This window comes from Sus scrofa, chromosome 9 (genome assembly GCF_000003025.6).
Source record: "Sus scrofa isolate TJ Tabasco breed Duroc chromosome 9, Sscrofa11.1, whole genome shotgun sequence".
Classification (NCBI taxonomy): domain Eukaryota; kingdom Metazoa; phylum Chordata; class Mammalia; order Artiodactyla; family Suidae; genus Sus; species Sus scrofa.
Window position 1 is genome coordinate 13,218,160 of NC_010451.4, and position 27,670 is coordinate 13,245,829.

At 46.9% G+C, this 27,670-nt stretch overlaps 1 protein-coding gene across 1 annotated transcript in view; it reads right to left on the reverse strand.

Moving 5' to 3' along the window:
* TENM4 (teneurin transmembrane protein 4) overlaps nucleotides 1-27,670 on the reverse strand; it is a 786,343-nt gene that overhangs the window by 177,545 nt on the left and 581,128 nt on the right. Inside the window, 3 exon segments of the mRNA XM_005667171.2 lie at nucleotides 16,793-17,003; nucleotides 18,606-18,820; nucleotides 25,454-25,624. Coding sequence (XP_005667228.2) covers nucleotides 16,793-17,003; nucleotides 18,606-18,820; nucleotides 25,454-25,624 — 597 coding nt within the window.

A 27,670-nucleotide genomic window follows, 5' to 3' on the forward strand; every position in this document is an offset into this window, starting at 1 on the left:
ATGCTAGAGGAGGAACTTCCTCTCAAATAAGCCATCCAAGCGGGACTGGGCTAAGGGGTGGGGATGTCACTGGAACCCAGCTGGTCTCGAGAAAGTTCCTATTGCTGCCTCCAATGGCCACTTGGCACTTTTTTTCTGCCTTACACTCTGTAGCTTTATTATTATCATTATTATTTACTCTTTAGGGCTGCACCCACAGCATATGGAGCTTCCTTCCCAGGCTAGGGGTCAAATCGGAGCTATAGCTGCTGGCCTCCATCACAGGATCCAAGCTGTGTCTGAGACCTACACCACAGTCACGGCAACGCTGGATCCTCAACCCACTGAGCGAGGCCAGGGATTGAACCTGCAACCTCATGGTGACTAGTTGGATTCATTTCTGCTGTGCCACAATGGGAACTCCTATATTTTTTTAATCAACATAATGTATGTACATAGTTTAAAAAGTCAAACAACATTATAAAGCTTACAACGAAAACCAGCCCAACCTGCATCTCTCCATGCCGTCTCCCGGACAACTGTTCTCAACTCGTTTGGCTGTTTCTTCTAGAATTTACTCCCGTATTTCTAAAAGCTGTGCTTCTACAGCTATTACGGACTTAAAGGCGACATTATCTACCACTTCTGTCCAATAAAATCTAAAGGAAAAGCATCATTTCTTGCTTTAGTTTCCAGTGCTCTTGTTGATGACTCCGCTCATACCAGGCAGCAGAACTAAAATCCCTCTGAAATAGGGTTTTCCACATGGTCAAACTCACTGGGTGATTGTTGGGTCCACTGTTTAATTTCTGCTTGGAGCGCCCCCTCCTGGAACCCTGCCCTTTTGTGGTCCGCTCTGTGAGGGTTCTAGGCTTTCTACACATCCACCCATCTGGGGCTTCTCTCATTCACTGAATCCTTTGCTTCCTAGATACCGCCTCCGCCTCTTGGTTTACTTTATCTTTTTGGTGGAGTGCGCTTTCTAGAAGCCTCTAGAGGAAAGGCGGAGGGGAGGTATGCTTTTAGAACTGCGCATGGCTGCCAATACCTTTATGCTAGCCCGACACCTGGCTGGTGCTTTGACTGACTGTATGAGCCGAGGGAGGCAGCCCAGGGGTCTAGCAGCTTCTGCCCGCAGATCCCAGGGACCTGTGCGCAGGTGCATTCCGGCTCCACGCCTCCCTCTCGTCATCTGCACTGCCTGGAGCCTCGCTCCTGAGGATTCCCGGGGCTCTGCTCCTCGCTGCCGTCTCCATCAGCGGATGCTCAGTACTCCGCTTCCTCCATGCTGCTAACTCAACCCACTGTTTTCTGAAAGTCCACTGACATCGCTGGATGGCTCCTGTCCCTCTCGATTTCTTTGGTTTGTCCCTGCGTGCTTGTTCCTGTTCCCTTGTTTGAAGCCACAGCCCTCATCATGGTGGGGCTCCAGGAGGGACGAAGGGGAACATTCGAACCCCAGCTCCTCTCGACAGCACTGGAGACAGCCTTCTCGGCCCTCCTTCCTGAAGCGCTCTCTCCCCACAGCTCAGCCAACAGTCCACGTTCTGATATTTCTGCCACTCTACTCACTCATCTCCACTCTCCTTTCTTTTTCTTTTTTGGCTGCACCTATGCTGCTTATGCCACAGCCACAGCAATGCTGGATCCGAGCAGCATCTGCCACCTCCAATGCAGCTTGTGGCAACGCCAGATCCTTAACCCACCGAGCGAGGCCAGGGATTGAACCCGCATCCTCAAGGACACACTATGTTGGGTTCTTAACCTGTTGAGCCACCAGAGGAACTCCCCTTACTCTCCTGTACTGGCTCTGCCTCTACTCACTAAATGCGGGTGGTCCTCGGGCATCTGTCTTAAATCCCCCTCCCTTCCCATCAGTGGCCACTCACCTCGCTCTCCCTATGTGGTTTTTTGAGGTCGTAGCTTAGACGCCATGCCCTCAAAATTCACCTTCCCTGACCCCACCCCTTTTAGGTTAGCCTCCCTCAGTATGAGCTCCCCACGACCTTAACCCATCATGTGCCATTACTGATCAATGCCCTTCTCCCTGCAGTCTGAGAGACTCACCAGGGCAGGGCCCTGTGTGCTGTGTTCATACCCATTACCACCGCCCAAGCAGAGGGCACGACACCCAGAAGGGATGGAAGAAACACACCCTGGATGAACTCGGGCTTGCAAGGATCAATGGATGAATGGATCAGTCAGTCAAACAGGAGAAGTGGATTCAAACCCAGGCTTGGCTATATACACGCTGTGTGACTTGGGGCCACGAAAAGAGTTTTTAGGAAAGAGCCTTAACTTCTGAAACTCAGCTGCTGCTTCTATTAAATAAGGACAATAATCCGAGTGTCATCCTACCTCCCTGGATTGTAAAGATCCGAGTAAGCATGGAAAAACTGTGTGCCATTGTGCTAAGTAACAGCCCTACAGGACATAAAGGATTATTACTGTCAGGGTAAATTCTTGTCTGCTTTAGGTGTGGGAGCATGCAGGAAACAGAAGAGCAGGCTCGGGTTTCAAATCTCAGAGTTCTTTAGGATACACTTTCTTTCTTAAAGGGAATCCCTCTACGCCTCCTCTACCTGGAGGCATTCAGGATGGAGGGACCACCTGGGGTCTTGTCTTTCACCTCAAGCAAAGCTGATTTAGAAAGCAAGGTATGCCTTCACGGGTAGTGGCTTTAATGTTAACTATTCTTTAAAAAGCAGAAACAGAAAACAATGAAACTATTTACGCACACACAGGTGTGTAACAGAGAGCTGAAGAAACATGTGTCCTAGGACCACAGCACCTAGAAATGACAGTGGCCTCAGATTTGGGTTCAACTCCGACCCTTTTCTGACGCTCTAGATTCGCCCATTTTATCACTTGTACCAACGGGGGAAAGGAGGAAACTATTAGAAAACCCCAGGTCTTACAGGCTATAAGGGACTCAAAAGTCTCCTCTTTCACAGCCTCCATTGGTTAGTGTCCTGAAACCTAGGCATTAGGTTCAGTTTAAAAGGGTACCCGATTTGGGAGTTCCTGTTGTGGCTCAGCGGAAACGAATCCGACTAGTATCCATGAAGACGCAGGTTCGATCCCTGGATTAAGGATCCGGCGTTGCCATGCGTTGTGGTGGAGGTCGCAGACGTGGCTCGGATCTGGTGTTGCTGTGGCTGTGGTGTAGGTCAGCAGCTATAGCTCCCATTCAACCCTTAGCCTGGGAACTTCCATATGCTGCAGGTGGGGCTCTAAACAGCAAAAAAAAAAAAAAAAAAAAAAAAAGGGTACCAGACTCTAATGGGCCAGCCTGACAAACGCCCTACCCAGCACTCTCTAAATTCTCTAAATGTCACTTTGGTTCCACATCAGGAAGGGGGAAGGGTGAGACAGCAGTGGTCTCAGAGTTGAAAGACTTGAGTTCAAGTTCAAATTCTGCTTAGAATTAGGCAAATTACATTGTTACTAACAGATGCGTTCGTAATGTAAACATAACTTCTCAGTTCTACTTCCGGGGCTGAAAATTATAAGCATTTTTCCATGTTTCATTCATACTCTTGATAATTTTAATAGCTGAATAATACTCATTCATTAAGCGAGTACTGCATAATTTGCTTACATGCTTTCTTATTATTAGACTGTGGATTTTTTCCAAATTTTCACAATTGTAAACAATGCTGAGATAAGCAAGCAACTCTCTTCAGGTATTGGTTTATTTCTTTCATAAAGACTCTCGGAAGTTGAAAATATGACCATTTTTATGATTTAATGGCAATGCCAATTTGCTCTCCCAAAGAGTTGTACTGATTTACAAGTAATATATGTGGGTTTGGTTTCACTGTGGTCCTTTTGGGACTAGATATTAACTTGTGTGTGGGGGCTCCAATTTATTAGGCAAAAAAAGATCTACAATTATGTTAATTTGTACTCCTTAGATTGCTAATGAGGTTAAACATATTTTAAGTATGTTTATAACATATTATATATTTTTGGAAGATTTTCTGCATGAGCTTTAGCCATCCATCTACGAGATCAAAATTATTTTCATAGCACACACACTTTTTTTTTTTGGCTGTGCCTGCAGTATGTGGAAGTTCCCAGGCGCCAGGGATCGAACCTGAGCCGCAGCAGTGATCCAAGCTGCTGCAGTGACGACACCGAATCCTTAACCTGCTGTGCTGCAGGAGAACTCCCATAGCACACACCCTTTAATATAATAGATATTAACGGTTCCTGGGTTTCTCATTTTACTAGCAAGTATTTTCCCAGTCTACCATTCTTCTTATTTTGAGGGGTCTTGTGAGACATATGGAAGTTTTACATTTTTAATGTGAACATTCGCAAGTCTTTTTTTCTTTGTGATTTCTGCAATGACGTCTAAGCTCCGAAGTCCTTCTCTAAGCCAAAGACAGGCAAATATTGGGTCTTATCCTCTTTTAGTCTGACTTTCAAATATTTACCTCTTTAATACATCTGGAATTTATTTTGGCATATGGTGTGAGGTGAGGCCTGAATCTGAGAGTGAAAACTCAAATTCCTCCAGGGACCAGGCAGGTAAGGGACAGGCGTGAGACAGGTCAGGCGGGAGAAGAAGGATGAGGTGGAGACTGGGCTGAATTACAGAGGACCTGAGGGACAGAGGCTTGTGCTGGCAGGAATTCTGATCTTCTAACTTTTCTTTTTTTTCTTTTTTTTTTTGGCTTTTGGTCTTTTCAGGGCCACACCCTGGCCTATGGGGGTTCCCAGGCTAGGGGTCGAATCGGGCACAGCCACAGCAACGAGGGATCCAAGCCACTTCTGCAACCCACATCACAGCTCACGGCAACTCCGGATCCTTAACCCACTGAGTGAGGCCAGGGATCGAACCCGCCATCTCATGGTTCCTAGTCAGATTCATTTCCGCTGTGCCACGATGGGAATTCCTTGATCTTCTAACTTTTCAAGTTAAGCCATAAACCTACACTTTTATGGGAAATTATCCCTTTTTAAATATTGAGCCAACACCCCAGGCTAAAAATCCTCCTCTGTGTTTACTGACCACATCCATATCTCCGAATGCCACTGTGTAGCCTCTGGTTTAAGCTGATGCTTTTCCAAGTTACTTCAGCAACATTTTCTGTTTGTGTGTTTCTTTTGAAGACTGCCCCTGCGGCATATGGAAGTTCCCAGGCTAGGGGTCAAATCGTAGCTGCAGCTGCCGGCCTACACCACAGCCACGGCAACAGTGGATCTGAGCCACATCTGTGAACTATTCTGGAGCTTGTGGCAACGCCAGATCCTTGAGCCACTGAGTGAGGCCAGGGTCAAACCTGCGTCCTCACAGATGTTATGCTGGGTTCTTCACCTGCTGAGCCACAAGGGGAACGCCGCCAACAACATTTACTGACCAAGACTTTTCTTCTCTGTTACTCTGCAATTCTTCCCTTTGCAAATATTAAAATTTTACAGGTAACCATTACGACTTCGAGGCAATTTTATTTCACGGATCTGCTTGACCCCCATTCTCTTTTATTAGAGATTTAGGGCATGTTTATCTCTCTGAAGATGAGCAGCCTTTCGTTATTCTTGTCGGCATTTCTTTTGTGCTCTCATCTGTTTATTATTCCAGATGAGGTCTTAAACCATTTGAATCAAATCTGTCCGATTCCCTTTAGGATTCTGTTTGGCATTCCCTGAAACCTATAAATTAACATATCTAGAAGAGTTTGCTTCCTCATCTGGGAACATGTTCTATTTCCTAATTACTCACGTCCCGTTTTACAGCTCTCAAAAAGATTTCAGTTTTTGTCACACAGGTCACATATAGTTCTCACTATGACGATATTTTAATTTTTATTGATTTTTTGGATGGAGACACTTTTCATGATATTTCATAGCTGGTTATTGTAAGTATATGGGAAATCTGTTGACTTGTGAAAAGGCTAGTGTTTACCCCCGCTATAAGTTCTGAATTATTCAGTAAAATGGTTTTGCAATTAATGTTTTTGTAGGAATGCAAACATATTCTTCACGAATAATAATCTCTCCCTGCCTCTTGTTTCTGTTTCATGCCTGACGTCAGAGCTTCTAAGACGTTGCTAACTAGTAGAGCCACCCTTATTTATTAGTGGTTTTAAAGGGAATTTGTCTAACAGTTAACCAGGAAGCATTAGCTTTTGACTGAAAATTGCTGTTCTTTATGCTATGAAGTATCTTTTTTTGTCTTTTGTTTTCAATACCGTTATGACCTAGTATTGTGATCAAAGGTCTTTTTATCACTTACTGACAGCAGAGACAAGCCTCCACACAGTGCACTCAAAAGATGCTGCAAACTTGCAAAACTTGCGAATCAGACATGCGTGGATTTGAATCCTAGCTCTGATTCTGCGTGACTTTGATTGCAATCCCTGCCTCCTCTGGATAATGAGGATAATGACTCTGACGGTGCAAGCTGGTTTTGAGAATTAAAATGAGTTAATATGGATAAATTGGGCTTAAGGTAGTGCTTGGCACCTATGAGAATCTCAACAGATTGCACATTCCTCCTCAGTCATCTAAAAGAAAGAGATAATAGCGGCACAAACAATTTCCCAAATGAAAGCTTTCCAAGGAATAGCTGGAAAGTATAGTTGAGAAATCTCAAATTATATTTGCAAAAAATACCACCCTAGTCTTCCCGCTTTAGTCTTCCTGCTTTCCCCCCTTTCCAAAATAGAGCGTCCACCCTTTGCACGTGCATGGATTCTTTGGCCTCTGACACAAATGAAAAAAAAAAAAAATCAGGCTGACACGTAATATGAACCAGGAATGAAACAAACGGTGCTTCTATTAGCCCCAAACATGAGCGCTGCTCAGATAAAGGCATGAACAAGCAGCTATGCAAACTGAAACCAGATGTGCAGAGGTTTCTGGCTTACACTTTTTTATAGCCCTTCATATAACACTCATAGTCCTGTCATTTCAACAGAAGGTCCTCTGCTCTGTTTAAGCAGCAAGACACCCTCTCAAACCTGTTAGATTTGCAATCCCTAAACCTGTGCTTGATTGTGAAGAAAAAGGAGCTCCTTCCCTTGGTAGAGGTCCTTTGGTATAAACTCTTTGGCCGGACTAGCTCTAAGGAGTAACAAAGCACATACCCCGAGGCATCCTCACAGCAGAGCCTGAGGCGGTTACCCGTTGCCACGGGAGACGGGAACTGAGGAATGTGGGTACCGGTGTGGAAGGGGCCCAGGGAAAGCGGAGAAAAGCCAGTGTGGAAAAAGCATAGATGCTGGAGTCAGACTGACCTAGATTCAAATCCTGGCTCTGCCCTACCTCTTTGTGTGACTGTGAGCAAGTTTGTTAGTTTCTTGAGCCTCATTTCATCATCTAGCTAAAGAAAATAATTTCTCCTGCTTCTCTGGGACTATCATAAAATGAAAGTTAGATAATACATGTATAACATTAAGCTCACTCCCGGGACCCTGTAAGCACGGAAAATGATTCGTGACTGTTATTGCCAATAACAATGACAAACCCGTACAGAGCACCCATCCTGTGCCTGGCTTGTTCTCAGTATTTAACAAATATTAATGCCGTGATCCTCATAATTACCCCCATGAAGTGGGTACTAAATTAGCACCATTTTTCAGATAAGGAAACTGAGGCTGGCTTGTCTATCTTGCCCAAGGTCACCCTGCTAATAAGTGGCAGAGAGTGGATGCAAACCAGGCCGTCTGGATTCACGACCACTGTCTAGCCACTAAGCCATATTCCCCCTTCTCTCCTGCTACATGACCTAATATAACTGATTCACTTCCGTGCTGCTTTGAGGCTGTCTCTACATGGAAGGGAACACACACAGTTTGGACCATCCAGCGCTTAGCCGGTAAGGTGATCCATTGCTAGAAAGCACTTCGGACCCAGAGCTGAGCACTGACCCTAACCTGTGGTCCACTCTGCTTCACCTTCAAATGGCACTTCATCGTTGCACGTCTTCGCCGCCCTCTCCCGCCCCCAAAGGACAGGTGTCTCGCCTCCTTCTCAAGGACGAGCCCGTCTGCATCTGGCCTCCATCCTGAGCCTCCACCCCCTTTCATGAATCATCTCCCCTCTCTGGGGCCTCCCATCTTCTCCCCTGGCTCCCTGCCTGCAGCCGACAACATGTTCAAGGCTCCCCCCACCTTATGTAAACCTTCCCCCCAACCTGCCTCCTCCTCAGGTTACTCCCATCGTCTCCTTCCCTGCTGGGTCTAGAAGGAACTACTCTGCACCCCCTGCTCACTCCTGAACTCGGGGTGACCCTGCTTCCACATGCAACAGGGGGCAGAAAGGCTCCCACGGAGATCAATGACCAGCCAATGACCAATTCCAGCAGCTTCTTTGTGATCAGCTCCCTAACTTCTAAGGCGGATCTCTGTGTCCCTCTGCCCCAACTCACCCTCTGAATGTTGGGGTTCCATCCTGGACTCCCTGCATCTCAGGGCTCAGACACCTGGTGGCCTCCTATCTCCAGGTTAGGGCTATCCCAAAGTCAATGCCCATTTATCCAGCTGCCTGTTGGTAACCGCCAACAGCTAACAGCCACTTGGAAATTCTACGAGCAGCTCAAAATGAACATGAACTGTCCGTCTCTCTACTTCCTTCCCCCAACAAACCCACTTCCCTCCTTATTTCCTGATTTAATTAATGATGTCACTATGCAGCCATTCTCTAAGGTTGACACTTCCTGCTTCTCCCTTCCAGCTAAGAAAATATCTATAATATCCTTGAATGCATCCCTTCCTTTACACAAAACAGTGGCCTTTGCCCCCTGTTCTCATCTAACCATACCTGTTACCAGTACTTTAGTCTGAGGAATTAACCCATTTGCACAGACCACTGCCAGAGATATAGCCAAGACCCAAAGCAAGCTGTATCTTTGCTTATAAACTGCCCTGTGCTCCCCAGCGCCTTCAAAACCAGACTTCTAAGCTGGTCTCCAAAGCCCTTGCTAGCCTGGCCCTAACTGCATTTTCTAGGCTCTCTTTGCACCATCCTGTTCATGCCCTCTACCCACTCCCCAGTGGACACACCAGGCACCGTGACACACAGGCATGGCTGGGAAAGAACATCAGTGTGGGTACTAGGGTCTGAGAGACCTGGATTCAAATCCCAGCTCCTTCCCTGACTGAATATGAAATTTCTGCCAAGTCATTTAAACGCTCCGAGCTCCACTTTCCTTTGGAGGAAAAAAGCACCTACTTTGTAGGCCTGTTGTAAAAGGCCTGAAACAGTTTACATAAAAGATCCAGGGTAATACTTGAGATACCACACACTGAATAAACACTAGCTGTTAATATTAACAGTATTAATTTTGCCAAGTGGCTTTAGAGAGGCAGGGAGGAGTTGGTAAAGACTGACAAAATCTGAAACTACAATGGGACATTTGAAAAGTTCCCTATTTAGTAAGATCAAACTTACAAGAAAAAAACAATGCCTAAGTATCCTGGAACGTGCATTTCCTTTTTGAGCCGCCACAGTACTGGCACAGAAAGGCTGCAGACTTGAACCAGTTTCAGAGTTGCTCTGCCCCCTGAATCCTCAGACTTCCCTACAGCTCTGAGTGTCCATGTAACACAGCTCTGCCAAAGAAATGAAAGCTGAGAGTTTTAGGGAAAAAAATGGCTTCCCTACTTCCTTCCCCTTTCTTCTTTTTTCCTGCATGACATGTGGATGTGAGCTCTGGAGCTGCAGCAGCTATTTTAGGGTCATGAGGTGCAAGTATGAAAACAACAGCCAGAGCTGAGGATGGCAGAACACAAGGGCAGAATGAGGCTGGTCCCTGATGCCCTGCTGGACTGCTGCATTGGTCCTAGCCGGACATGCCCTAGACTGAGAGTGTGCAGGAGAACATGAAAATCCCACTTAAATGCTGCTCTAGCAGAGATCTTGTTATCTGTGCTCTAAACTCATTTCCGACTATTTCCACAGAGAGACAAGCTCTGTTGCTAGGACCTACTGTGTCCTTGAGCTACCTTTGCTTCTTCCCTGCTCTTGAGGTCCCAGACCCCAGAGAATTTACAAGATAGATGGCAAGGGCAGTGGAAGGGGTGGCAAGGGGCAGGCACCCTGCCTGTTGTCTTCAGTGAGGAGGGACAGCTGCTGGGCGGGCTGGTCTGTAGTCTGCAGGTGAAGCACTTGATTATTCCGAGCTCGCCTGCACCAAAGAGATTTTTGGCCACAGTCTGTCTCCTGTGAGCTGACGTCATTTCTCCCTCTGCCTACAATTCATCTCACCTACACCAGATTGTTTGCAATAAAATCACTGCTATCAGGGAGAGGTAACTTCACATGACACTTTTTTCCAAAGAGGGGTTTTCAGTAGAAATTCCACAAGTGCTGCCAATGTCATTTCCAGGAAGGTTAATTGATAACCGAGAGACCCTGATCCTTCCTTGCTGTATCTTACGTCAGAGAAAGGGGACATGGGGAGGGTGGGAGTGGAGCTGAGGAAAACACAAAATAATTTCTCAATCACTCCTTACTTTCTCTGAAGTAGTGTGGGTTTTTACACAAATGCCAGTATGCAACGTCAGAGATTTTTCTCTCTGGATTCTTCAGCCCCAGAGGCTGATGAACAGGAGTCTTAGCCAAGCAAGAACATTCCTCTATACAGAAATAGCACTAACTACTGGTCTTTGGGAAATCCTTGGAAGACAGATGCTCTCGTGAAAGTATCTATTCATATCTAGGAACAAAGAGGAATGGGTCGCAGGGAGAGCAACTGAACCAGTCCTTCTGTCCTTCCTGGCTCTCCATCCACTCCTCCTTATTTTTCTCAAGAAACCACACAGCTCAGTCCCAGTAAACCTCCTCTGGTTACAGACACTAATCAGCTCTTGTTCGGGGGCCCCATGACATAGCCACTCCGGCTCTAGTCATTGTTTCCTGGCTCAAAGCCGCAAGGGCACCCGATACCTGCAGGAAGAGCTTCTCCCTCAGGGTGGCGCTCAAGGTGCTGCCTGATAACTCCCTTCTCCCCTTCAGGGCATCCTTACTCTGGTCAGATGGCAACTGCTGGTTCCTTAGAGCCAGCTCTTAACTTTCTGCCTACCTCCCTTTTGCCCATGCTGTTCCTGCCGCCTGGAACAGTGTCTTCAACAACAAGCTCCTCCCTAAATGTGCAAAGTCTACCCCTCCTTCGAGGTTCCCCCATGTGTCACTTTATCCAGGGGCCCCTCCCTGACCCAGGGGGTTGGGCCTGCCCTTGCCTTCCTCCACCAACACGGCACTCGAGGAGGGACTTTTCTTTCTCTTTTTTCTTGGATTGGAGGCACTTGCTATGGAAATGCGTCATCAAGACCCTGGGCTACTTTTGCCAGAAACTGCATCATGCCTTCTCTGTATCTCTGCCTTGGGAAAGAGCAGGAATGCAATAATTATTGGAGGAAGGAAGGAAAGAAAGAAGGAAGAAGGGAGGGAGGGGAAGAAGGGAAGGAGGAGGAAGGGAAGGAGTCGACAGAACAGGTCGACTTTCAGCAGCTGCCTGGGCTTGAGCAAAAGGACTGTCCTCTTTGATTAGCACGGATGTCCTCAGACCAGGAAGACCAGGGCACGTTTCTCATATAATTACCAGGGTCTGTGTTTTCCAACAATGCCTCTGCTTCTTTTCTCTGGGTTTCTAAATCCAGTGTGGGGCACCTCTGTTATTTCCCAGCTTTGTTCAATTCCCACATCAGGGCGATCTGTCCTTTACGCCTTAGCATCAACCAAAATTAAAAGATAAGACGCTATCTGGAGACCCAAAACACTGCACTATTGACTTGTCAGGTCCTGCGGTTGCAAGCGGTGCATATTATTATTATTATTATTATCTGTATTTTTAGGGCTGCACCTGCAGCATATGGGGTCGCATCGGAGCTGCAGCTGCCGGCCTATGCTACAGCCACAGCAACGTGGGATCCAAGCCAAGGCTGTGACCCACATCACAGCTCACAGCAATGCCAGATCCCCAACGCACTGAGCAAGGCCAGGGATTGAACCCACATCCTCATGGATACTAGTCAAGTTCTTAACTCGCTGAGCTACAATGGGAACTCCCAAAATATTTTTATTTTTAAAGTTGTGAATGCTGTGAGATTTTTTTTTTTCATGGTCTTTTTAACGACGTCTCATGAAAACTTCCTGAGTTGATTTAAGATGCTTACTTAACTGGAGGCAAATTATTTAATAAAGGGGATATTATGTCCTATATAATAAAAATAGAAACAAAATATTTAATAGTAAGACACAGTGGACAGACATTGGGATTTGAAGACTATGTTTCTTTCATTTTTTTCTTTTTTTCTTTTTAGGGACACGCCTGTAGCATATGGAAGTACCCAGGCTAGGGGTCCAATCAGGGCTGCAGCTGAAAGCCTACGCCGCAGCCACAGGAACACAGAGTCTGAGCTACATCAGCAACCTATGCACAGCTTGCAGCAACGCCCGATCCTTAACCCATTGAATGAGGCCTTGGATCGAACGTGCATCCTCACTGACACTATGTTTGGTTCTTAACCCGCTGAGCCACAAAGAAACTCCTGAAGACGCAGTTTCCATCCCAGCACTGCCCTTACTAACTGGGTGACTTTGGGCAAGTCAACTAAATTCTCTGGGTCTTAATTTCTTCATCTGTAGAGTTGAGAGGAAAATAGCATCGTCTAAGGTTTTTGTGATGTTCTTTCTTACCTATAGAAAAGAGCTAAGCGTGGTCCCTAAAACCCAGGAGGCACATTCCTTCTACTGAAAAATGATTAGGTGGAAAACAAACGTAATTGTAACATCCAAAGAAGGGGGCTTGAGCTTGGAAAAGAAGCAGATGGCTAAAGAAGGACGATCATGAGCTGGGCAGTCAGACAGACACGAATTCAAGTCTTAGTTCTTCCCTTAACATCCCCGAACCTCAACTTCCCCACCGACAACAGGGGTGATGAAAAAAATGAAAACGATCACCTCGTGGAGCTGCTGCCAGGCTTAGAGGAGGTACTTGAGGCCCCGGGGAAGTGACAATGGTGAAGTGTATTTTAGCTGCTGGCACATATCTTCCTACTGCATCCACTACTCGGGGTCAGCAAGGTTATCTACCCCCAAGTGGAGCCCGAAAAGAAACGACATTACCTTCAAATTCTCCGTCTCCACGTGCGGGGGGAAAGGTACTCTTTCTGCAAAGAGCTGCCGCGTTTTATTGTGCTTGGTTTCAGTGGTTTGTGTGCACACGCTGTGTGTGTGCCTTGCTGTGTGTGTGTGTGTATGAGAGAAAGAGAAAGAGAAAATGCATCCTGTTAAGAGGGAGCAATGTCAGCAGCGAGTCTCCATGTGTATATATTTGTGTAGCCAGTTTGTAAAGTGCTTTTAGATATTTTTCAAGGCCCAAGATACACTTATTGAATTTAAAATCATCAGCTGGATTGCATTAAATGGAGGGAAAAGCAAAAACGCACACAATATAGCCATTTGTTAAATTAAACACAATTATTTCTCCCGTGACTTAATTACACACAGACATAAATACTCTGGATCCTCACATCTCAGATCGTCTGGCTCTGCGTTTGGACGTGGAACCAAGGGAGGGGCGTGTTCCAACGTGTGTCTTAGGCAAGCCCGAGAGCTACCAGGGTACACTGGGACCATCGTGACTTCACTAAAACAAGACCTAAACTTTTAATTAACCTGCCAAGACAAATTACAACTCCTAGCTCACAGGCAATGACCACGGACAGCTGAGACTCAAAGCCAGGGTCTCTCGGGGAGAGAGGGATTAATAGCAACGTCAGAGTCAGTCTGTTTTTGTATTAAGGGGGAAACGAAAAGGTATTCATTAAACAATCACTGTAGCTTGAAGGAAGGCAGACAAGTCAGCGAGAGAAAGGCGAACGGGGGAAGGGGCGGGCGAGAACATGAGCCACTTGCCTGGGTCGAAGCCTGGGCTGGCTCTTTGCATGCACTCCCTTCAATCTTCAGTGTGGGCGCCAAGCACCATTACTGTTCCATCTTCCAGACAAGAAAGAGGAGGCTCAGAGAGGTGACGTGACTGTGGTTGCGGGGTTAACGTGGGACAGTGGTGGGGGGCGGGGGAAGGAATGGAAAGCAGTGCCTAGAAGGCAGTGCCTAGAAAGGAGACCGACCACCAGAACTGGGACCACCTTGGCTCTTCATCAGGCTTACATTGAAAAGGCCCAGGAATGTGTGTTTGAGACTCACTTCCCAGGGGAATCCCTTTGTATAACTGTATTTGAGGCCCTTTCCATAAGATACTATAACCTCTTGTGCCTCTAAAGAGTGGGCCACAGGTAAGAGCAGCCGGTCACCGAGTGTAGAAGCGAGACTGACTGACGTAGCACCTGCATTGTACCCAGAAGCCAGGTGGTTCCTACAACTCAGAGCAGCACGGGGCAGCCTATCCGCTCTGAAAGACACTGTAGGGTTAAGGAAGGTGAAGCAAGATTTCATCATTTAGGAGAGAACGGGAGAACCAGAGGGAAAGCCAGACCCTCTCCCTAATTACGACAAAACAGGTCAGCAAGTGCTGACAAGCCAAGAGTTGGCAGGGATGCCTAACCGTACCTATGTTTTCCTTCTCTGAGTGGCACATCCTAATTAAACATAGCTTTCTTTGGGGGTTTGTATGAATATCCTTTCATATTTGTGCTCAGTTATTAAAAACGCAGAATTCTGATGGTTGGAGATCTGAGTTCTGAGCAAGCACGATCCTCTGCCTTGAGTGAAGCAAACCTAAGAGAAATTAGGCTGTGAGACCACGACTCTGCTCACTCCGCGATGACTAACGACTTGATAATCATGTCCCTGAGCGGAAACCACCATGTCCAGAGAGCAAAAAGAAACAGAGCCTGGAGCCTGGCAGACCTGCCAAGTGTCAGCCTAATTGCTGGTGAGGACCAGGGCTGGCCCCTCCCACGGCACGGAAGGAGGCTGTACCCACCACCTCCAGGTCACTTGCAACCATCGAGCTGCAGCCTCGCACACCAGGCTCTCCAAGAACCAAGAGCTGGAGTTCCCATCATGGCGCAGTGGTTAATGAATCCGACCGGGAACCATGAGGTTGCGGGTTTGATCCCTGCCCTTGCTCAGTGGGTTCAGGATCCAGCGTTGCCGTGAGCTGTGGTGTAGATCCCAGACGCAGCTCAGAACTGGCATTGCTGTGGCTGTGGTGTAGGCCAATTTGCAACAGCTCTGATTAGACCCCTAGCCTGGGAACCTCCATCCATATGCCGTGGGTGTGGCCCTAAAAAGACCGAAAAAAAAAAAAAAGGGAACCAAGAGCCAGAATCTGTGCAGGGATAAAACACAAATGAGTGGGAGAGATTCAGACGTGAGCATACTTTCCGCTCCACCTCAAAAGAATACGTTAGGGGAGGAAACCAACTGCACCACAGCTGCCCAGATGTTGCAGCAAACAGTCCTGCCAACAGGGGCCTGAGCAGAAGAAAGGCCAGGCCCGCACTCATTCTCCTATTGCCCAAGTGACACTGTAGTCAGGGCTGGGCTGAGTGCGGGGGGTGAGGGGGTGCCGAGCAGCTTATCTCCAAGTCCCTGCTCTCTGGTACTAGGGGACCCACAAGCGTCTAGAACAGCCACTTCCAAAACAAGGACGGCACACAATGCTGTTTCCTAAACCAGAGATGATGCAGCCTGCTGGCCCCACCCCCTCACTTTGCCAAGAGGGTAGAATTAGAATGTCCAGCCTGCAGTCAGAGCAGAACCTTATAAATAAATTATGCACCGTCTTTAATAGGAAAGTATTCTGTGCCTCGATGCTAAGGGTACAATTGCCAATAAGAGGCAAATGGCCTGAAAAGGACGTCTGCTCTTTAGAAGGAAGAACCAAAGTCTTACGAGAGGTTTAGGGATGAAGGATCAGATGTGGAGATTTTTTTTTTCAATTCTACTTTTCATGTCAGAGAGACTCCCAGCCAAGGACCGAGACTGAGTTTTGAGATGAACTCAAACTTTTCATGTCGCAGAATCCATTCCCAAGCATTCTGGTTAGTGGAGTCCTGTCTTTCTGGAAGTTTTATCTTCCTGTAGAGGTATTTTATCTCCAGGTTATATCACTGTGCTTCTGACATAAACTCAGACAAAATGTTTTCTGACCTGAACCACTGAGACCACGGTACCCTACAGCAGACTCTGGAACTGAACGGGAGACACACGAAGGTGCCGAGCGCTCATTTAAAACATTGGGGCTCACCATCCACCAGAGCTCAGGACACTTCTGTTCCCCACAAAGCCCCAATCTGCCTGATCGCAGGGTTCATCCAGCCCTTTGGACCGTGATTCCCACTCTCTCTCCAAGCCTTTATCTGCTTTTCTCGTTGGCCGGGGGTTGTTGGCTCCAGAAGCACACCAGACAATCAAACAAAAGCACACATTAAAAAACCAAAAACCCAAATAACAAATCAGGGAGATTATAAAGACAAATATAGGGTCACAGAGAAGTGACAAGAAAAGAGATGTTGCCTCCATGAGGCGGGTTATCCAGGGTGCCTGTCTCCTTGTCAGTTTCACCCCCTTGGTGTTGAAACGTGGCAGCTGGTCCACACACTAGCGCACAGGGAACACAGGAAGGCAGCGGGGGCAATGGTGTTGGGCTCAGGTGCCAGCCCAGAGTGGCCTTCCAGCTCCTCCCATCACCCTCTCCCCGTTTCCCCACATCTCATTCCAGGCCTGTCCAGCAAGCCCTGTCAGGATGGCCTCGTGCTGGACTCCAGGTGGCAGCTGCAGCTCTGGGCAAGACCCATCCCCTCGTCAGCTTCAACCTCCAGGACCCCTACGTGTCCTCTCCCCGAAGAGACAGCATCCCCCAAACCCCGGAGGCGTGGAGCTTCCTTACCGATGGCGGTGGTGAAAAAGGAAACCACTTCGGACTCCTTCCCGTCATTGTAAAAAGCCAGGTGCCAGATTCCTGAGTCCAAGTACTGGATGAAGCCAGTCTCATGGCTTGAGGGGGGGACAGCTCCCCGAGATTGGCGCTGGGGTCCCTCCAGGCTCCGTGCCTCCTGGGTCAAGAGCCTCCTTCCATCCAGCAGCTCCACAAAGTCAAACTAAAGTACAAAGAGAACAGAGTTAGCAGTGCATCTGCTTCACCAAGATGCTGGATTCTTCAGGCTTCTCCCCAGGAGGAGGATATGGGGAAAACCCAACCTGAAAGGGGCAAAAGAGGCAAGAGCCACGGGGAGGTTGGACCAACCAGCTCCAGCTCCCGCCCAGACCCTGTTTTCCCACAGTAAAGTCTCCCGGTTCTCCTGCAAGTGGAGCATAATTAGTGGACTCTTTTAAGTCTTATTTTAATTTGGGGCATGCGTGGTGAATCTTTGGCGCAGTCTGCACCAAGAAAACCGTGCTTCTCCTGGGGGGTGGTCACACAATCAGAAACCCAGCCTTAAAGACTCTTGGAACTTCAGCTCCATGCAGGTGGGAATCCTGGAGCTCTAGGGTTGGGACTGGAGCACAGGACGTGTCTCAAATGTCAGTCAAGCACCGGTGAAGTTTGTTTTACATTCATCTTCCTTTGGTCAATGGCCCATTCTCAACAATCCAGTTTTCGGGAGCAGTTTTAGGGGAACTAAACTGGGGCTTAGCTCAAAATCCTATGAATAATGACGTGCGGTCTCAAACGCAATTGCCAATTAATGGATCCAAGCCTGCAGGGGTGAGAGACTGGAGAGAAGCCAGTCACATTAAGCTCACAACAGGCAGGTGGTGACGTTCTACCGGCCTACCCACGGGCAAGCAAAGCGAACATTATCTCCCTGTCTGTCTTTTAGAAAAACAAAACAGACGTTTATTCTGTCTCATGTGAAAATCTCGGGGACATGAAATCCAGGACAAGCACCACAGCTCTTGGGTGTGGTGCCCAGGCTGTCTCAACTTTTCTGCAACTCCATCCTTAGCAAATGCACTGATCCAGCTTTTTCCTAAAAATTAAGTAAACGATGGGGCTGGGAAGACTGCCTTTGGCCAGGGGGCATCTGATGGATGCTTACAACTTACGGTGCTGCAACCCCAGGGCTGGGAGGCCCTTGTGCAAATCTGTTCTTCACCCATCATGCCTGGGGATGTGTCAGCCACCAGGGCTGAGTTTCTTAGTGTGTGTTTCTGGTGTGTATGTGTCTGGGTAAGTGGGAAAACCTGCAGGAGGAAGGGATGCAGGCGATGAGCCTGGTCCTTCGAGCCAGGTCCTGCACTAGCTGCTTCCAGATGGGAATCTCCATCTTTCACAAAAGCACTGACACGGGGGTCTCATTTGTCACCATCAGCTGCATCAGGAAACTCGCTCCGAGAGGGTGATGAGAGGATTCAAACCCAGGGCTTGCATCCTCTTGTTGACTCCAAAGGGCTTGCTTTTTTCTCTGGATGACATTTCCTGAATAACTAAACTTAGGAGAGACTAGGGTACTAGTGGGAAGGCTGTTGAGAGAATTCCTAAAATTTCTTCCTGTTAAAGAGCCCCAAGGATACAACCCCACTGATCGGAAAGGGAGGGTCTAAGAAAGGGCAAAGGATGGATGGGCTACCACACACAGGACGTTCCCTACAAGCTCGAGGATCCAGGTGTGGGCACGAGGCTTCTTGACTTCGAGTGAAGATTTGAGGTGGATGCCCCTGGGGACGGGCAGGGTACGAACGTGTGGGGTTCTGGTTACCTGTGTGTGCGAAGGAGGAAGGCCTTTTCTGCCATAAATGCCAACCAGAGCCGCCTTCCCCAGAGACACATTGAACTTCAGATGCACAGGGTGGTCTATGAAGACCTGGGATCTCCAGAAAGTGCCGGGAGGGATCTTCTGGGAAGCCCGTCGCCCCACATCGATTTCTCCAGAGTCTATAAAACTGTCCTCTGGAAAGAAACCACTGGGCTTTCCTACCAAGACATGGGGGAAGGGAAGACAAAACATCATCATTAGCACAAGGGAAACGAGGGATCAGAGCATCTGAAGGAGCCGGGCTCCGCTTTGCCTCCGACCCCTCTCTGCTCGCTGCTGCCAGCCCCACTCCCTGCCTCCGGACTGCCCCGGGGAGGAGGAAGAATGCCCAGACCTTTTTTCTCCAGTGATGCTCAAATTGTTCTGCTAAAAATACGCATCCTTCCAAAGGAGAATGGGTTCTCCCCAAGGACCATCTGTTTACTGCATAATTCTACAGCTTGTTAAGATATATTTTGATCCTAAAAATAATCACTTGCAGCCACATGAGAATAACTGTGTGTGTGTGTCTAAAAGCATGCACGCTAAAATAGAAAAGACAGCGGGAACGAGCGGTTGTTCCTAACGTCCCATCTCAGACTGGTTCCCCCAGTGGCGGGAAGCAGGACCCGAGTGGAGGACGGTATTTTGCAAGCTCACTAGGTCATGTATAAATGGAAGTCGAATTCTGAGGCTCGGATGTGTGGATGAGGGTTTGTGTTGAGAGCAGGAGCAGGGCTGGGGAACATGAGGAAGAAGGGACAACTGAACAAAGAAAACATTTCTGGAAAATGCTTCTTTGTCTGGGATGGAGGGCTCTGAATACCCTTCTTGCCCTAAAGTGGGTCAAGCTGAGGGCTCTGCATATCCATCTTATGGGTCAAGGGGAGGGACTTATTCAAGTTCAGCTGCAAAGATTATGACATACTTGGAAATTCAACCTGGGCCCACGATCCTGCAGGTTGCTGGAGGTTGAGGGCAGCCAGGAATAAGGTCTCTTGTCCAATTCTGTCATCAATCAGGAGAGTGACAGCTTTCCAGGGGGCACCCCAAGTGGCAGGAAGGAAGGCTGCTTATCAAACTTCCTCTACTTGGTAATTAAACACACTCACATGTGAAAAATATAAACACTAACTTCCTGCCAGACGTCAGCCTTCTGAGGGGGTGGGGGTGGCGGCAGGCAGGAGGGGAGGACAGGGACACGCAACGACCACCCTGGGGACGCTGACAAGCCAAGATCAAGCCAACAGACTCCATCCTATTTGTCATTAGAAAACACCCGCCGGGTAGCCCAGTTCAGGGTCTGCTGTGTGGTGAGAGATGTTGGAAGAGACACTTCAGAGGCTGAGAGAGAACCCATTTGTAAAGAAAACACGTCTGTGGGAACTTTTTATAAAAAAGCATTTGGGGAGTAAGAAATTAAAATGTCTTTTTTTCCCCCTAGCTTTGTAAGATTCCTTACAAAGCACATTTGATGCTGGAATGGAGCTTGGCAGGGCATTGTTGTAGTCATAAAATATTTTACTGTTTGAAATAATAAAATTCAATTTAAATGTTAAACTTCTCCATATGTTATCATTCCCTTATAAACTCCTAAAATCAGGTTTTGAGCTTCGAACCGTTCAACGTTATTTTAATTAAAAATATGCCAACAAAAAAAGTTAAAATGCATACTCTCCATAAAAGTACCACTAGCATTCTGGCATTAGCATGGGAAAGAGCTTGCATTTTAATTCCTTTATGGAAGGCATGTATGTACCCCAGACTTTTACCTTAAAAATGCAGACACACACAAACCACGGGCACTGTGGTTCAAAGTTCAAAGACAGAAGCCAAATTCATAAAGCATTAAGATGGCGGAGAATTGCTTTCACATTCTCCCTTATCTGATTTTTGGGTTCCCAACACCACAACCCTTTTATAGTCCGCGTAGAAAATAGTGTACCCTTTAGCTTGTAGTTCTGCTAGGGAAGCAGAACGAGGAGGGAGCAGGAAACGAGTACAGGATGAGTTCTGAGCTTTTCACCCCTAGAAATTGCACAGAAATAAGCCCAAGACTCCAAATTCCAAGGACTCATTTCCTTTGTGAGTAGGTGGGAGTCAGAGCTGATGGGATTTGGGGATTGTCTGCATTCAAATAATTCCTATGTCTGAGAATAAATCATGAAAACGTCTCCCACATGTTGGCATGTGGCGAGAGAATGCTGCACAGGTCATTTCCCTTTCCGTGAGCCTGTTTTTAGGAGACAATTATTGTATCAGCTACATTCTGTAGCTGCACAGGTCAGGGGCCAGGCCCAGAGACTCTCCAGAGGCCTGCAGGCCCCAGAGGCATAAGGAAGACGAAATGCACAACGTGAGAGGTGTGCGCTAAGTTGTATTTGGTACAAAATGAGGACTGTGGCCCAGGAGGCAGAATTTCAGAGAGCTCTGAGGAACTGCTCCAAAGAGGTTTGGGGAAGGTCAGTGGAGGTTTTGGTGAAGCGGGAGGCACATGCAAGTAAGAGCACGTGTTGCAGAAAGGTGCTGCTAGTCACGAGGAGCAGGCGTCGCCAGGAAGGATTTGAATGCTTTTCTAGATACGAGGAGATGCAAGAAATTGCATCGTCTCCTGACCATACCCAACCATCTGAAGACCTGTCCTGCCCGTCTTCCCAGAGCCCAGAGTGCCCCACTCCTCATCTCCACCCCCAGCTCTTTCAGGGCTGTTGAGGGTCAGCAGCTGCAGCAGCTCAAGATTCAATCCTTGTAGAGGCAGATGGCCAGGGCCCATCTCCAGCTCCTGGCTCTTAGCTGAGAGGAACGGCAAATAGGACTATTTTCTTCTAGCTCTTCTAGTATTTCACCAAAGCTGGTCGGAAAAAAAAAAATCTTTGGTGTATATACAATGATATAAAAAATAGTCAATTCTGGTCTAGAGCACACCCCCTACCAGGACCTGGACTTTCTTGGTGGGGTCTGTGATGGTTACACTGGAGCTTAGGTTTATTTCTATTTAATTAATTAATTTTCTTTTTAGGGCCGCACCTGTAGCATATGGAAGTTCTCAGGCTAGGGGTCTAATTGGAACTGTAGCAGACCCCAAAGTTAAAGGGAAACAGTATCTTAAGATATTCATAAGAGGGATACTCTACAATTGATAGGTACCCCAAAGGCTGAACAAACAGCACAAGGAGCTTAACTCCGAATGAGGGACCCCCCAACAGCACGATGAGGTTCCACAGGCACATTCTACTGGTAACAGTTCTTTTCTTTGCAAAGATACATAGATCCAGGCTTCCTATAGCAATGCTGTAGAAATATGCAATCATGTCTATAAAAGAAATTTCTCAACAAATTGCTGAAATGATTGGATAGCTCAGTCAGATAAGGGAGATTTGGAAGAATGAAAATCCCAGGCACTTTCCAAATCATAGTGTTTATTTTCCCAAACTGAGATTTATGGACATAGGTTCTAGGCTCCTAATCAACCAACATTCTCCCCCTCCCTCCACCCTCTTGATTCTTTTCAATGCAATAACTTTCACAAAGACTTCTTTAGTTTCCTTAGCAACTGTTTGAAATTTATTTGGTTATCAAAATAAGCTGTTCCATTTTGGAGAGGCCAGCTGAGCCTGTGTACAGCAATTTGCACGGTTCAAACTGATGGGCAATTTTGATTTCATTGCAGAAAGAAGAAAATGTTATCCCTAGCCCACCAATTAAACCATCAAAAATGCTTGTTTATTCCATGCTTTCTTCCCCCTTCTCCATTAATGCATAACATAAGTTCTTGTGGCTTTCCTTCGAAAAGCTGCTGTATTTGGTTTCCGTCTCATGACAACCCTGAAATGGTTAGAGCCACTTTGAAAATATAGTATAAATTGCAGTTTGATGTTATTCTCAAAGACACAATGAACATTTAAAATACTGGGCTCATTGTATGTTTCATTTGTAGAATTAAAAATATATATACCTTTTAAAATATTCAAAAACATCCCAAACTTTGTGGGCTCTTTGAGGGGAAAAGGTTAATTAGTTTGGATTTCTGAGATTCTAATAACTAATGTGGAATGGCGTGGGGTCTGAATGGATGATGAGAAGAACTAACACTGGTTGAGTGCTTCTTCACAACTAGTCTTTGAAAAGTAGGTGGCACCAATTCTCGTTCCACAGATGAGGAGACTAAGGCCAAAAGGAGAAGGAATTTCATGGGTTAACAGAGCCAATAAACGGCAGGGCCAGGATTCAAACCTTGGGCCCTCCGGCTCCAAGGCCCGTTTAGCCTCTTCCCATCTACCCCATTGCTTCCCCTAACATTACTGAATGGGGCTCTAATCTTAATTCTGGAATCAGCTCTCCTCTCTGGTACCCTCAGAAGGGACAGAAAATAGGCACTCCCATCGGGGTTAAAGACTGTCCCCCTTGAGATGTGTCTAAGGAACTTGATTTTTAACATCACACTTAAAAACATAAACTGAGTAGACCTTGGTTGGACCAAGGCAAAAGAAATTAAGAACCATGTGGTCTCACATAAACCACAGGGGGCTTTGTCTTCGGTTTTGCCAGACGGACGTATTTTTTGTCACAGTAATCGCTTTTGATGCTGACCACTTTCCAGCATTGCATTGCATTTTAGGGCTTTATAAACAGGATTTCCATTTGCATTAGTAATGACAGATAATCCCTTTAAGCAAAAATACTCCAATTAAAGTAAACCAATAAGCTGATGCAATTTCATTTTGTCTCTTATCTGCACCTCCTGCTCCCTGGGAAAAACAAAGCAAAATCTAAACAACCCACTAACTAATTTCATTAGAGTGGGAGATTCTAGATAGATCCAACTCCTGTTTAAAGAATGTTTGATGGAGATCATGAAGAGAAAAATACCTTTTGCTAAATGAGATCCTTGAGGGTTAAACATATCTTCCATCTGCCTTTGCTGACACTGATCTAAAGACAGTCTTTTTTATGTTATGTACCTAAGGCATCTGATACATAAATTGACATGGGACTCATAAGCCAACATGCAGGACCATGGACAGGGCCAACCAGAAAAAAAATTCTCAAAGAACAATCTGGTTAGTCATGTGATGATTCTATTACTAACTTCAAATGCAGACTTCATGAGTTAGAATGGACCTTAGAGATAATACAGCTCAATAACCTCCTTTTAAAGAAGAGGAGAGGGAAGCCCACAAAGTCTTTTCAAGGAATTTGCTTAAGGTCATCACAAGTAGCAGCAGTTGGACTTGAACTCAGGGTTCTTGACTCCTATCCCAGAGCCCTTTCCATGGCCCCACTCATGCTCCCTTTGTATGCTATTAAGAAGCCAAGAAAACAGAAGTTATTCCGTGTTTTAAGTCTTAAAATTTTGTAAAGGAGAAGACTGACTCTGCCCCTCAAAATAGCAAACACAGGTTCTGACTTGGTTCTGAGGAAAGGGCCTCAGTTCCCTTAAAGATGACCATGGTCAAGAGGTGACTGTGGCCTTCAGGACCACTCAGAGGTCATGAATGGCTACTCCAGCCAAGCATGTGCTCCCCTGTTAACCACACTGAGTCCAAGGAGGTAGATCCATGAACGGACAGAGAAGCTCAGAAGTCATGGCCCAGAGTTAACTTAGGAAGGAGGAAAGGAGACGTAAGCAGTGAAGGCTGGAGGCAGCTGAGACCACTTTGCCTAGTGGGGTAACACCAGAGACAGAGTGTGTCACCGGAGAAGGATGGACACACTGTCGAGAATGACAATCAAACTGGCCCACGAGCTCAGACATGCTTTCCGGTACCAATTTTTGTGGGTCTGCCACTCTTTGGCTGATAGGGAAAGAATCTGTGTTGACAGCATGAAATTCAGACCATGAGTGCACGGAGGTCCCATTCAAGAGTGCCCAGCTACAAATGTCACCACCACTTCCATGCTTGGTGGAGAAATAGGTGTTTCGTTTCACAGTGGGATTTCTTATCCATGTCTCCTTCAGGGTCTATGAACCCTTGAGGCGAGTCAGGGAGGACAACCCGTGGGGTCAGCAAGAGCCCTGGGGTCACACAGACCTGGGCTCATGTCCCACATTCCATCATCTACTGTGACTATGTGACTCTGGCCACGTCACTCAATCAGTGTGATCCTTAGTTTTTACACCTAGAATGCGTGTAAAATTACACCTAGAATGGGTGTATAATTACACTTACCTCACAGGATCTCTGTGAGGATTAAATGTGAAATGCTCTTGACAGAAAAACAAAAAACAAACAAGCCAAAGGAAAAAAAAAAAAAACCTTTGAAAACAAACATACTATACAAATACTAGTGGCTATTGGTCTTGTGGATGAGGAAACTGAGGCTCCGGAAAATTATGTGACTTGCTCAAGGTCCCATGATTGGAAACTGCCAGAACAGGTGAACTGGTGCTGTCATTAAACGGCAAGGGTCCCAGGGCATTTCCATCACAGCCCACCCTCTACCCACCTTTCCACACCCCACGCCAGGAGACGCCCATTCATCCCATGAGCTTGCCCCGGAAGGCTCATCATGATCCCACCAATCAAAGACAGCCACCCAGCAGCGTGAAAGCCCGTGATCCTTCCCTCGAGGCGTGGGATGGGATGCTGCCGAGCACCATGAGCCCTGCCCAAGCCCCGCCATGAGCTCACAGTGACAAGGAACTGCAATGAGGACGCAGGTGGCCTGGCAGCCGGCGTGGAGTGCAGAGGGATGGAGGAAGCATCAGAGCATGGAGCTGTGAGTCAGGCACATGGCGCGCAGAATGGAGGTCTCCTCGGTTCAAAGGCAGACACAGAGGACTCACGACACGGACAACACAGCAACCCTACCTTCTGTGGCTCCTTTGCCTTTCCTGTCAGGGATCTCTAACCCAGTGCCCCCTGAGGGATACAGGGAGACGTCGGTTGGCACAGGCCAACTGCTGGCTGTGTCCTCCGTGATCTCATACATCTGCCCCTCCAGCGGCTGCAGGTGCCAGTTTAGGCCAAACAGGTGCATGGCTGTGGTGAGCAATGAGAAAAGTCATCTGTTTCTGCTGGAGGCGGAAATGGAACTCCCAAGCCATAGGGGAGGGCGGGGTGGGGTGGGGAATGCAGGAATTCAGTTCAGTTTAGTTCATTAAAGAGCCCCTGAAGAGAGCTCTTGCTGCACTGAGCTTTACGTAAGGGACTGGGGCCCAGAGATGATCAAGGCATGGACTCTGCCCTTGAGGGCTTACAGTCTAGTCGAGTGGGGAGAGGGGCAGGGGTGGGGGAATTTCAGGTCTCGGATTTTTGCTTTGGAAGATAAATAACCATCCGGAGGGAAAAACTGCATTGTGTATCACAAACGGTTAATTTCCTTGCTATAACAATACCTCCTACAAATCATAAGCAAGTCCAATAACCCAAGTAGGAAAACAGACCAGGGGATGGGAACGGTTTACAGAATAAGATATGCAACCGGCTCTTGGTCACATGAAAAGACTCTAGACATCCCTCGTAGTAGAAGAAATGTAAGTTGAAATACTATTTTTCACATATGCTTTGGCAGAGATCAAAAATGGTTGAAAATATGCAGTATTGGAAGAGAGCAGGAAATAACTCATACTCTGCTGGCATGAGTCTAAGCTGGTACAAGCCCTGTAGAGGGCAATTTGACAAAAGCTATCAAATTTAAAACACACATACCCTTTACTCTGGAACTCGGAGATTCCAATTCTCCTCCAGGATATGCTCACTCACACACACACACACACACACACACTCACACACACACACACACTAAATGATATATATAAAAGGTTATTCACTGTAGCATTGTTTGTGATAGCAAAATAGGAGAAACCAATCAATAAGGGGCTAGATAAGTTGTATTTATACACTGTACACAGCCATAAAAAAGGGTGAGGAAGCTCTTTGTTTCTGTTTCTCTGGAAGGAAAATTGAAACATGCAGAACAGTGTATCTGATACATTACCTTCGGGTAAAATAAAAACTCCTGCATATGTAGAGAATATTTCTTAACGGATATGAAAGGCACTGATAATCGTGGCTGTACCCCCTGAAGGAAGGCGATGGTGAGGGTCTGGGATAGGAGCACAATTTGCTGCTCTGTGCGTATCTGTCATACATTTTCATTTTGTGCAACTTTGTGATTTTGTCATGTGCATTGGCCATGATCGTACAGTGCTTAGTCTTCTGCATTGTGATTCATGTGCCTGCATTTCTGTTTTAAAAATATTTTTCCAAGGTGATAACTGCTCAATAGTCTTGTGCAACAGTCTAGAAGCGACCATCAGACACCAAAGAATGGACAAGGTCCCCTGCAATACAGAACGCTTGAAAGTCTTGGAAGCGTTTTCCAAAAAGGTCTGCCATCTAGCAGAAAATGTGGCTGCTTAAATCCCACTGAGGATTCAAGACTTGAGCTTATCCATGGTCCATACTTACCTCTTCTGGGACACGTTCCCTGACTCGCCACACACAGAGTTAAGGACCCCAGGTCCCGACTCCCCCAGCATCCTGCATGTAGCATCACTCCTTAGTTCAGCTGATGGACATTTTCTAAAAGCCCACTCTGCACCAGGACCCATGGCTGACGCGGAGGCCCAGAAAGGAGTGAGACACCCCCTGCTATCTCCCAGTCAAGTAAGGAGACGGGCAAGGAACAAAGTCTGTTCAGAAGGACTAGAAGGCCCAGAGGAGAGGGGGCTGACTCACCCAGATGGCCAGAGGAACATGGGAAGGGTCGACAGAGGTCTGAAGGCCCATCGTAATTATGTTTACTGAGGACCAACTGTGCGCCAGGCTGCATTCTGGCTAATTTGCATTCATCACATCTAATCCCACATAGCCCTGCTGGACCCAGTTTACAGATGGGCATGTTTAACTAATGCAGTGCTAGTGAAAATTATGATAATTATCAAACTCTGATTGCTTGAGGGCTTACCACGTGCCAGGCATTGTGCTAAGACCCCTAAATACAAGATGTCCCTTAATTCTCACCAACATCCTAAAAGGTGGTGATCCCATTTTGCCAACAAAGGAACTAAGACACAAAGACCC